Genomic DNA, 12812 nt, shown 5'->3' with positions numbered 1-12812 from the left:
AAGGAGAAATGCTGAGGTTGATCAATGAATGGGAAAACAATGTTGTGGTGTAAAACTGCTCATATTTCATTCTAAATGATGAAGCTCAAATATTCAACTGTAGGAAGAAAGAGAAACACATTACTGATTGCTGTGGGGCTTAAAAGATTCAGTAATCAGAATTGTCTGACAATGTATCATCAATCATAAACACCGTAGTGCAGTGTGAGATACACTTAAATGAACAACAGGATATAAATCAAAATGGCCACAGTAGAGTTGAGGCTCTTACAAACATTATCTGCCATAACTGACCTGTGGAGCAGAATGCTTTGGACAAAAAGCAAAGTATGAGGAAAGTTTGAAGAGTTAGTTCAATAGGTTGTCCCTGAAAAGTAACAGATGTTTCAATATAATTAACAAGGGGTTTAACACCATAATTTACATGTTAAAACTATTTTGCAGCTCTACAAAAAAAAATAAAAAAAAATTACACATTAAAACAGGAAAAAAGTTTTTTTGTTAAAAGTTACAAGTAAATTACATTGTAGCATTATCTAGATTATCATCCTAATATCAAGTTTTAACATTGCTGTCAAACCAGGAAACATCTGTTAAAATTTTGTGTCTGTAAAAATGGGCAGAGCCAACTTCACATTCAAATGTGAGGCTTTTTGCTGTGACTGGCCACCTTATAGCAAGAAATTATCAGTTTTATGAACAAAAATTGCATGTTGTTGGCTTGGATAAGTAGACCATGTTTTTCTTATAACCTGAAACATTTTCCCAAGCATGGGATCATTACAGTTCATTTCATCAAAAACATTGAGAGAATTCTTGAAGAATCAATATAAAACTGACAATGAATTTTATATTAGCGTAAAGATAAGTAGTTATATCATTTCTGTGAAAAAAAAAAAAAGAATAAACAGCAAATACTTAGAATTGATAGTGATCTTTTTACTGATTTCCCCTGCTGTGGCAGCAATGCGCTGGCGGCTACAGACAACACTTCGCGCGCTGAGAGCACCTTCGAAATAGACAAAACTGCTGTCTGAAGCAGCCAATTGGCGTTTGCCATGTTGGGAGACTCCAGCCAATGACAGTGCAGCACCGGGAGGAAAACTTGGACAGACCGGCGTGGCGAAGCGGAGGATAATATTGCGGGTTTTACCGTCCGCCTCCGACTAGACTTGAAAAATGGGGTGAGGGGGGAGAATTCCGGGCTTCCCCCATCCTGGCAGACACCGTCGGCTCAAAGGCGAACTCCCACCGGGGCAGCGTGGCGTGCTTCTGGAAACCCAAGGCTGAAACCGGGGAGACGTTAGCATGGAATTGATGCGCTAGCAACTACCCCACCCCCTAAAAAAACAAACTCCCCTCCCGCCCCTTTGCTCGTGTCTGCCGGAAAGGTGGCCCCCGCAAATAAGAAGGGGGGGATGGGGTGGAAATGACTATCCCCCCCGCCCCCCCATCGCTTCTCTCGATGCCAACTCACTTTGCATACCGACTTCCGCCCCGCGCAGCGCGGCTCTTCCCTCCCTCACCCCCCCCGCCTCCTCCTCCGCATCAGCCGGTAACCAGCAGATATGACGGGAGGACAGGGGCCCCCGGCGGCCGACACTCGAACCCGGGCAAAAACTTCATCCGGAAAAAAGTAGGCGCTTGGCCGATGTAGGTCGGCGACGCATTCAGAAGGAAACCGGGGGAGGGAGAAGAAGAGGAAGAAGAAGCAGCGAACGCGTGTGTGTTTTTTTTCTATCTTTTTTTTCCTCTTTTTCTCGATGCAATGGGATTTGCTACTCTGGCATGAGGAGGCGGACCTTGGAGACACGGCGACTTCAATATGCTGAGGCTGTCCCCGGTGTTTGTGTTCCGTACGTGGAAGTACAGGGACTGTCTTCCACCAACTCGCCGGCCTACGTGAGGATTTTAAACCCCCCTCCGCACTTCATTTAATGCCCTCGGAAATCTACGGTAGACAAAAAAATCTTTTTATTCATTTTTTTTTTTATATATTTTGGACGGCGTGGGGGGTTCCTGCTTGGCTTGCGTGCGTCTCTTCCTGTCTTGATTGCTGCGGGATCGTTAAATCTTTTTTTTTGCAACATATGTGATACAATGGGGGGGCGCTTCTTGTCACCCCCTTAAAAGAGCCGGTAAGAACATTAGGGGGTATTAGTTTATACTGTAGGGGGTGGGTGGGTGATGGGGGTGGGGGGTCTTCCTGAAGTACTTTGACTTGCCGATGACCCACCGTGAACTGTTTCGATATGGGGACGTTTCATGCTCCCGCCGGGTGTCATGACAGCAGTGTCTGCTTCAGCTGGTAGTGGATTGCAGTTTTTTTTTTTTTTTTTTTTGCGAGACACATATATATTTTTGTAACTTCTGCCAAAAGACTGATTTAATCCAAGCCTATTTGTGAGACAAAAACATCAGGACCCTTCACCATCACCTACTTGCAGACCAACGGATTCGAAATCTCCCCCCTACCCCTCCATATCCACCATGAGTTACATCCACAAGGTGGTGAATGTATTGCTGCGTGGACTCGTCATCTCTGCGGTGCTGGGCTCCCCGTGTGCCCGCTCCAACGACCTACCGGGCCGGTCACCCGACGCCGGGAACGTCGCCGTCACAGGTGAGCGCAGTTCACTTCCGCCCGTTTATTTACGCATGTACAGCTTTGCCCCCCTCCAACTCCCTCCCTCCATTCCCAGAGGCTTCCACGGGGAAAGCCGAGGAATACCCTGCGCTTGGGAGGGGAGGGAGGGGGGTTATGATGGCGAGGGTCGGGGGGGGGGGGTAATAAAAGGACAGCGATGCATTTCGTGTGCACAGATTATTTTATTATTTCTATGAGCTTTTGGCTTCTCCCTGCAGAGGAGCGCGGTGCGCGCCAGGAATGCGGGATGCATCATCCTACGCGGGGGTAGAAGTGTTTACTGTAATGGTGCTGTCATCTGGGACGGTGGATCCCTCCGTACTTATGCTGATACACTGCGCACACGCACGCCCACACGCACGCGGTCTTACGCAGCGTAGTGAGCGGCTCACGCAAGCAACAAGGTGACATTTACAGTAAGTGCAGGGCGATACTGATGGTTGGAGGAGCCCACAGGTGACCCACCACCCATCCTTCCCCTCGAAACGGAGCAAATCCCATAATCTAATGAGAGGAGGATTTCCATCTATCAGCATCCGATTTTAACCTAACCGTGTCGATTGGCTATTGATTTTACACGCTTTTTACACACGGGTTGTTAACCCTTCCATGGATGCATGATTGAATCTCAGTCATATTTTGGCCTCTCAAAAATCGCGCGTGTAATATTATTTCCAAATATACAGTGTTCAGAAAGAGGCTGCCAAACGAGAGGGGACAATCCGGGATGCATTTTTTCGCTAAGGGGTGGGTGGGAGATTTAAACTGCTGAGTAACACCTGAGGATACATTTATTCCAATGCGTTTTTTCCTCTGCATCATCGATTCCTTTCCCCTGTGCCTCTTCCCTCTGCCATTTTGAATTTTATGATGCAGTGCCTCAAAATGACAAAGAGAGTCATAGATGACAAACGGACAGAACGGTGAGCTTCGAGGAAGGGGTTGCCCCCTCTTGCTTGAGACATGGTACTGCAAATTCCATGCAAGAAAGGGTTAATCAAATGTCGCGCATACATGAATTGATAATATATTCACCTTTTAGATGTCATGACACAGGCTTATCAAATAAAGCTGATGGATTAAAACAGATGAACAAAATAGTGCTAAGGAAGCAAGGGGATGTAACTAGAACAAGTTTACCACTCTTTCTGCATTGACATACGGGCGCAATGTGAGAATTTGACCCGTGGTCTCTTCTTCACTGAAAACATTTTTCATTTTTTGTCGCTGAGCCAGTGACAGCTATGCCGAGTGTGTCGTGACTTCAGGTTGCCCCCCCCAACTCACACACAATCTCCCCAGACATCTCATCTGATCATTCGTGCTTCTTATCCTGTTGCGGGGTCAAACATCAGGATGGTCAAAAGGGAATGATCACGCCTGACAGGAGCATCTGCTTGAAGGAAAGGTGGTTTCTTGAAATATCTGCCATTCCATGACTGTCTGTTCATACCTCAGCAAACATGCTATCCAACCTTTTTGTCCCTTTACAACGAAAACCATTTTAGTTAAATCCACCGGACAGTGTTTCGTATAACCCTCTTTCGACTGGAAAGATAACACCAACTGTTATCGAGTGTGTCGTGACTTCTGTTGCCGCTTGTGAATATCATCTTATTCTCTCAATTCCTACATGATTTGCTTTTTTATATCTACATAGATGTATGGGCATGTGTCTGTGTGCCTTTGCGTTAAGGTCACTGTGACCTCTCAACAGTAGTTTCAGAGAACTCGTGAATTCATGTGAATTCTTTCTTTTTTTTTTTTTTCTTCTCAGAACAGTGTGACCAGATATGATAAGAACTGATCCTATATTTAATGTCCTGTTTGTCAACTTGTGACATTGTAATGCCCTGTGCTCATAATCCTTTTTCAATGCAAGAACTCAGTTGAGCGAGTGTGAGACAATATTTCACAATGAAAATGCCAATTGTATGGAAATGTACCGTGCCTCCATTTTGTAATGTGATTGGTCACATACTTTAAGCCAGAACTGTAAATGACTCAACTTCATGTCATATTGTTTTAAATGTAGGAAACGATGAATGATACAAGATTAAAATCAATACTCAGCAAATAGGTGGTATGAATTGAGTAAGAGACGTGGGATGATATTGGTATGCCATTTTTATTACTTAATATTCTGATATTTCCTGTCTTAAATCTGCTGAAATCATCTTCAGAAATATGCTGTTTTGTTATTTTAGCATTTTATTTAACAGCTGCATTAACCACTGCGCCATAAAAACAGGAACAGCCACAATAATATTCTATGCTTCTGACAGAGTAAACTGAACCCAGTCAAAGCAACAGCAATTAATACTTTTACATGTAGGTGTGATAAAGTGGTAGCTTGTAATGATAAACAAACAACCCACCTGACTCTGCACTTTCTCCCAGCCGAGTTTTCAGCTGTTTCAGCTCTCTGTCTGGTCGCCCGCCCCCCAACTTTACAATTTTGTTTCTTCTCAACACCTTAAACAGCTTAGTTTATGGTGGTGGCAAGCAGCTGTTCCCACTGGGGAAGGTCTAAAGGGCAGTCCTCTGTGTCCCCCCTAGCAGTGAGTAAAAAGCTGATGACAACAGCAAACAAAAAACACTTGGTTTTTCAAGTGGTGACAAGCATGTATTACAATAAATATATTCAGTTTTGACAAAAAACCTTTAGATCTGTTTGGTCCTATGGCACCGGAGAAGCTCATGTGATTTTGCACTGTTCATCCACGTGTGTTTTTCTTATGACACTGGCATGCAGACAATTGACAGAGTCCCCCTTGTGTTCAGATTTGCGAACATTATTACCACGATTCATCGGATTTCCCTGTAACATTGTCATTTTACACCTCCTCTGCTCCCGACACATGATTTTTAAAATGTGAGCATGCTGCCGCCAAGTCCTGATGTGGCAAAACTGAAGTAGCAAGTGACAGTTGACTCAAAATTGTTGCAAAAAACAATTACATTAGTTATCGATGACCAAAATTCTATACTCGTGGTAAATGCCCAGCTCCATGGCAACTGAACGCAAACTGTTCACTGCCCCAGCTCTGTCTGATTTCCAGTTCTAAAGTAAATAATGAAGCCTTGAGCTCGAACCGCATCCTAGATGCATAAGTGCCTGTGACACATTTACCTGCCGAGATCCCCCAATTTACTGTCTAATTATCGAATAGGAGTCTGTCAGAGCTGCAAATATTCATCTTTTGTACGCTGTCAATCGAGATCCCACAAGAGAACCACAAAAATGTTAATGTACAGTGTTTATTTTTTTCTCTTGTGCCTCAGGCTGTTTGAATAAATTCTAATGAAGCTTTTTAGTCATACAGCTAACATTGACAGATCTTTAACCGAAGATGCATGCATGTGGACTTAAAAAATGGTGGACAAGGGGCGACTATAAGCATCAGTCATCAGTCACCCTTGCAATAGGATGAAAAACAGAGTGACAGCTATTAGGCACTCAAGATTGCATGTATTGGAAATGAACCTGGTATTCATAAAATATTAAGAAAGTTGACGTCTGCCACCACAACAGCTGTGTAAAATGGTGCTAGGTTGACGTGAGCCACCTGTCACTGTGAACAAGAGTGTAGTCAATCCTGAGATAGCGGCGACTTTAAACAGTGTCGCTGAACACGATCGCAACGTTGGCTGTTTCCCAGCCGGCTCCCCCTGAATGCCCAGCTGCCCGCTCACTTTGCATCAGGAGAGGAAAACCCTGTTCTCTCTTTCACTGTGTTTATAGAGGTCACCTATATTCACTCACATTTGTGTAGATCAGGTCGGATTTAAGTAGAATATAAGGAATTGTTGCCCAGCAGCTTTCCTGCCTCCAGACAGAAAGTTGTAATTTATGATGCTGTGATACATTCAAGCTCTCTTTTATCCACCAGCCAGGAATCTTTTCTTTATATTCTCTGCAATCGATTGTGCATTGAACCCTTTTTCTTTATGCAGACAGTCAGACAAACACTGGAAAAAAAATCGAAGTGGGGTGAGACTGTGGGGGGGTTAATGTGAACGTGGTCATCTCCTGTTTTAATGGTGTTGTGTGTTTAGCTTGTTTGTTGTTTCAACAAACAAAGTCCTTCCTTTTGGTTATAAGGAACATCTAGTTCTGAAATAATGAGCCTGGGGGATGATCCTGTCTCTGATAGAGGCCCCATTTATCTTAAGATTTACATAACTTACTTATGCAGGTCAATTTGCGCTAGATTGAAGTATAGCGGTGCAGGATCTCTCTCGCACATTATCCATAAATTCACCACTTAAATATAGTTTGAAGACTATTACATGAAGAATACTTTATTCATAAAATCAGAGGTGACAATGGCTATCTCAGATTTAGCTGGGCTAATAATTAGGTCAACCAGAGCCTACTCCTGTGCTAGTGGTTAGCGTAGGAATTTGTGTTTGCGGATACTTCCGCTGCTGTTGTTGATGTTTCTACTATGCTGACACACACATACATGAGAAAAGCCAGACTCTCTCACTGCGATACATCTCAGCAAACTACGGGTTCATGTTGTCAGTGGGAACATGGCAAGCCATGATGTAACACTTTTGTCCTTAACAGGGAGAGATGTTTTGATGTGTTTGCCTCTTTTGTTCCTTCACGAGGATTCTTAAGAAGTAGCCCAAGTGCTAAAATTAACAAGCAACGGAATAAATATGCAAGTTATGGTCAAGTTGATTTTTGTATTGTTGATTTCCCGGCCCACCTCCTTAAAAATTCCACCCAGCACACAATGAACCTCATGGCTGAAGAAGAGGCATAGTTCTAAATGATTGGTGTGTTCGCAGCACTGGAATCTTATTTTGATTTGTAATGTGACAGACTGCATGCAGACACGGAAACTACATCATGCGACTCTTAAATTCCTCAAAAGCTTCATTGTTTCCGTTTAGCTCGTTGTTTTTGTGTAATGGCCCACATGTTGTTGTTCACACTCAGCTGTCATCACCCCTCTTTCTAGTCAGCTACTTTCACAGACAAAACAGAATCACCACTATGCTATCTTTGCACCACCAAACAGATTACAGATAGATGGACAACAAAAAGCTGTGCAGTTAAATAGCCTAATAATTCCATTTGGAGTTTATACACAGTTCAGTGGAGAGTGGGTTCACTGACTAGAACTGCAACTCAAGTTGTATTATTCAACAGCTGGCTGTTTGCTCAAATTCCCCAGGTCAATTTGATAATGTGTAATGCCCAAACTAAGGTTTTTTTTTTTTTTGAATGAGAGAATTCTTTTTCTGCAGGAGAGCACAGGAGATTATTAATAACTACTTGGTTGCTCAGTCAGCCCCAAAAGTGGACAGCTGTCCCCATCTAAGTCAAGGGGCTTAAGGGTTGTTATCCAACCTAACACGGCCCGTCACCAAACCGAGCAGACCTCCATCTCCTCCCACTCTCTGTGTATTTATAAAGGCCATCGTGACGTTTTCCATGCGTGTTTTCCATCATACCCCTGTTGTTGTAGTGGCTGACCCCGCGCTGACATTGATCTGGCCCTGAGAGTATTCCTTATTATTACTGGGCTACCGTCATCACGGCACCAGCCTGGTCCCAGTTTCAGAGGGACAAGGCCATCAGGCACATCATGGGTCTTTATGGAAATATGTCCTCTGCTACCAGAAAGTAAAGATTTGCTTAGAAGAAAATTTAAGGCATTCAGACAGCCAGATATTGCGATAATGTATCTGCATTTGATTATTATCGAATTGCGTGATCTGCTCCTGATCATATTCATCACATCGGCTTTCTGCCCGTCTCTAAATCTGTCATCCTTTTCTGGCAGTTTAATTGCCCTCTTTCTTATCCACAGTATTTTCTGTCTTCTCTAAGAAAGGGTGTTTTATAGAATTGATGTCTACCATTTGAATATGGTCTGTTATTCAAATGCAAACCCACCTGGGGAACGTGCGTAACATCGGGCTATTAAGTGAATTATTACATTGCTGTTAATTTGTTCCCTCTAGTTCACGTTTAAATATTTTATTGAAACCTCTCCTGCCACATATTAATTAGCCGATTTATTCATTCACAACACAGAGACGACACGGGCATCAAGAAGCTGGCTCACTCAGGCTGAAAAGCACCCCAGTGAGAGATGTAGGTCACTGTACTCAGCTGTGCCCTGTTCGCTGCTGCAAATGGGCTACAGTAGCAGGGCTGTCCACCCTCTAGCAACCCTCAGCAGGTTACTGTTTGCTCTGCCGCGCTTAGAGGTGTCGATCCCCTCGCTGGCAGTGCGCATCTTTTTCACCGCGTGAGGCCTTTGCGTAGCATGCAGGTAGGCCTGAAGTAATGCGCGCGCATGTGAAACAAAGAGGTTTCATATGTCTCCCTTCTGCTTTTTGGATGTTTACACCAAATTTAACAATTGGTTACAGGGTTACTGTCACTACCACAATTTGTCTATTGAAATGCGCTCAAATTGTAGACGGATCATTTCAATATTTCACAAGCAAAAATGAAATCACACGTGAAATGATAATTCCTGGAACATCAAATCTACATTTTCCACTTAATGTTATCAAACTAACAACGTCTTGTATAGTCAGTATATAAGTTTCTTTGCCAGAGGTCAATGTGTGTTTATTTCAAGGTTTGACAGATGGGATGAGAGCATTTTCTCCCTTGATAAATTTGATAACTCAATATCTAATGAAATATAAATACAATTACCTTTTCTAAATCCCAACTCGGTCCCTCATCAGAATTGTTTCTCGTCAGACAGTGTTGTCCACGCGCTTGCGCATTTAAATTAGAGGCCATGTGGTGTTGCATAATGTAAAAATGTTAGCAGCAGTATATCCCTAAGTGTAATTTCTGAAGCTTTCTACTTTTCATCAATTTAGGCGTAATTCATGCTGATATGTTTTCATTCTAAAGCAGGGTTTCAGACGTGAAACTTTCACATAAGCACTTTAGCAACATGTCAGTGTCCAATGGTTGAAACAGACAGTGGCCTTTCTCTGCAGTGGCATGGGTAGTTATGACAACAAGAAGAGGAAGTATAACAGTGATTGAAAATAGCTGAAAGTGACGTTTCATGTAAATTTGGCGTCATTTTCTGAATAAGGTCCTACACTTCCGTCTCCATACTTCCTCGTTTGATTTAATCTAAAGTCAACCCTTTTTAATACTATCATAACTTTTGTCCGTAAATTAGCCATTTTTGCGTTTTGCCTCTCAACCAACCCAGGGCCAGCAGAATTTCCTTATCTCCTCTCTTCAAGGGTTATGAACAATTCAAATATCATGGAAGAGTTTTATAAACTTAGAATAAGCTTTCTAATGTGCTTGAACTTGATTTCTTCCCTTGAATATGTTTTCACTTCTCCTTGGTTCAGAACTCAGGAAGTCTCTGGCCTGAGAGGTGAAATGTCATCAAGGGATGAAATCAAGTCAAGTTGCTACGATAAGAAGATTTTGATAAGAATTGACCATGGCCTGGATGACAACCTCCACAGACAAATAGCATGAAAGTGTATCGATTTGAATGCAACATATAGTCTCTTAAAAATTTAATACAAGAAGTGCTGCAGATTTCGAGAACAAAAAGCTGGCAAAGTTGCAGCCTTATTCTTGAGTGAGTGAGGGATTCTTCTTGGCTAACCTCATCACTTGAACACAGGAAGCAGCAAATGTTTCACTGAGGCCTTGAATTTTCACCGTAGCAGTCTCTGCTGGTTGTTCCACGGTGATCGTTTCCAAGTCTTTCGGTTCATAGCTGAAATTGCAGAGATTGAATAAAGGCAGTCTTATCTGTGTATGACAGTTCCAACTAGTCATTGCAATGAACATGTTATGGATATTAAGATAAATTGTAAGAATAAAAGTGGTTTTTAGAATGCAGTGGAAAGGCAAAAAAAATGGTATGTCTCATGTAGAGCTAGATTAAATTAAAAACTAAGATTAAATAAAAAAATTCTATTTAAAAAAACATTTAAGTGACAGATGTTGGATATATTGACCTCCCCCCCAGCTAATTCTGCTAGCAACACTTCACTGATGTCATGTCTCATGAATGAAAGCATAATCCATGTTGTGTTGGTGGGGTTTTTGACAACTTGTGTGAACTGAATTTTTCATTTTATCCATCGGCCCCATTTCCAAAAATCCTTTCTCCGTTCAACATCAGCAGAACCGATGGTGCATGCATGAAGTGAGATATTGGACAGGAAGGTGCTGCCCCCTCTGATTTCAGGGACTTTCCCATTGCAGAGGGCACGTGATGGGCAAAGGAGAGGTGTGGATTTCCTTAGTATACTGTTCCGGCTGTCACCACCGCAGTGACTAGCCTGATCTGCGCACATAGCAAACTGACTTACATTCTGTGCAGCGACAGATGTGGAGAAAATGAAGACGATTTTAGAAAATATTTCTCCAGACAGATTTGCTTCTGGGTACCTGCGACAGTAATATTACGTCAGGAACCTCGTTGGTGTGCTTGTGAATGGAGTCCTGTTAATCAAAGATTGCCATGACAACTCTGTGCCCACTCTGGTGGATGTACATTTCAATACTCATAGAAATAAACATGGGATTTAGCTGTCAAGTTACCATTTGACTCATCCTCTCTCCATGGGTCTCCGTAAAGCTCCGGTGATTTGACTGCTAATCCGTCTCAGCGCCGCTAACACTAGCACGTCCGGACCAACAGGTGGATCCCATCATTAACTTGACCCTCCCTTGATCTTGATTCCAAAATGGACCCAGTTTGTATTACACATCAGAGCACCCGATAACACCGGAATGACTTTCATTTGGTTTCTTCCCTGTCCTCCTCAGCAACAAGTGGACCAAAGGTCAGGAGAACCTCAAGGCCTCCTGTCCACACATGATAGGTCTCTGCTCTGTTTCACATTTGTGACAGAAGCTTATTTTATGCTGTCAAGAGAAAGAGCTTTGGGAGGCCATTTATTGCCAGTAACAGGCATGTAATTCTACCAACACCTGTGTCACACCTGTCTCATGTGGGAGACCTGTAATGGGGCTGGGGATCACTTGAGGCAGGATGATATCATTGCTAGAGTGTGAGATTTAGCAACCCTTTCAGCTATAAACTGCAAACTTTTTTTTTTTTCCAAGGTCTGTTTATTAATAGGATAAAACGGTCAATTTTGTTTTTCTACCCACTTTCATTCCTACAAAATACAAGTGAGAAGGGGACATGAATAAATAATTTGCACCCTAGTGTCGATGCAGTGTTGTCAATACTATCGCAATAATTTGCAGCGCATTTAATTTCCCACCTGAAACCTGAGCCTCTGTGTGCTGGATTCCTAACAGAGGAGAAAAGTACAGTGTTTGTTTTGAGTCCATGCAATATCTAAAGATGGTTTCTGTTGCCTAATTAGTAGGTTTTGTTGAACAAATGGAGTCTAAAATTCTTGTTGGAATGCTGCTGTACGGTTCAATGTGAATGGTGAAATGGTTAAAAAAATTCTATATAACAGAAATACATGGTCACTCAGACGTCGACATCTTGTTCATTCTCAACATGGACAGGCTTACTTTTGTTCATTATCAGGTTCTCTCCTACAGTATAACTAATTTTGTATCCATCATGGTAGCAGTGAGTATTAACATACACCCAAGGCAGGAAATCCTATTGAGAAACATTTTCAAAGTATCCTCCCTTTTTTTTTTTTTTGACATTTTGGAAATCTTTGTCATACACAAACAGCAGAAAAACACTTTCTCATTCCTTATTTTGGCTTGGTTAACATGCCCCCCAAACTGTATTTCCTCATATGTATATATATATCCGTCTCTTAAGTATATCTTATATCCAGGCTCTTAAGAATCCAGTCTTGGTCTGGTATGCAGTCATCATGGACTTCTTCTGAAATTTGACTGCTGTCTGCAGGCTGACACTTGTAGTTACCTTCTATACTGGTGTCTGTAGTTTGGGACACTCATCTAAAAAAACAAAAGAATCCTGTTGAGCAGGAAGGCATGAGGCACAAACAGGAAGTTGGCTTAAAGTCATTCCTGTTGTCACCTCTAAGTTTCCAGATCCTCCTGGATGACGGTACTATGCTCACACAGTCAAAGCATTGCAAATCTATTAAACGAGTGGTTTATGACCCCTGCCCTAAAAAAGTACCGGTATGAAATACGAACTAAGTAAATGAAGAAGACAGTCAT

At 42.5% G+C, this 12812-nt stretch overlaps 1 protein-coding gene across 2 annotated transcripts in view; it reads left to right on the top strand.

Moving 5' to 3' along the window:
* The first annotated feature begins 2320 nt into the window (after positions 1-2320).
* Positions 2321-12812, top strand: part of stim2b (stromal interaction molecule 2b) — a 44029-nt gene continuing 33537 nt past the window's right edge. For both annotated transcript variants that reach the window (XM_086166510.1, XM_086166509.1), the window contains exon 1: positions 2321-2623. In XM_086166510.1, coding sequence (XP_086022636.1) covers positions 2491-2623 — 133 coding nt within the window. In that variant the 5' untranslated portion in view covers positions 2321-2490. The remainder of the gene's footprint in view (positions 2624-12812) is intronic.

Source organism: Fistularia commersonii, chromosome 19 (genome assembly GCF_037954325.1).
Source record: "Fistularia commersonii isolate RoL2024-O1a breed Wild chromosome 19, RoL_Fcom_v1.0, whole genome shotgun sequence".
In the NCBI taxonomy this organism is placed as follows: Eukaryota; Metazoa; Chordata; class Actinopteri; order Syngnathiformes; family Fistulariidae; genus Fistularia; species Fistularia commersonii.
Note: the sequence above shows the minus strand (reverse complement) of the source record. Positions and strands in the feature narration are given on the sequence as shown.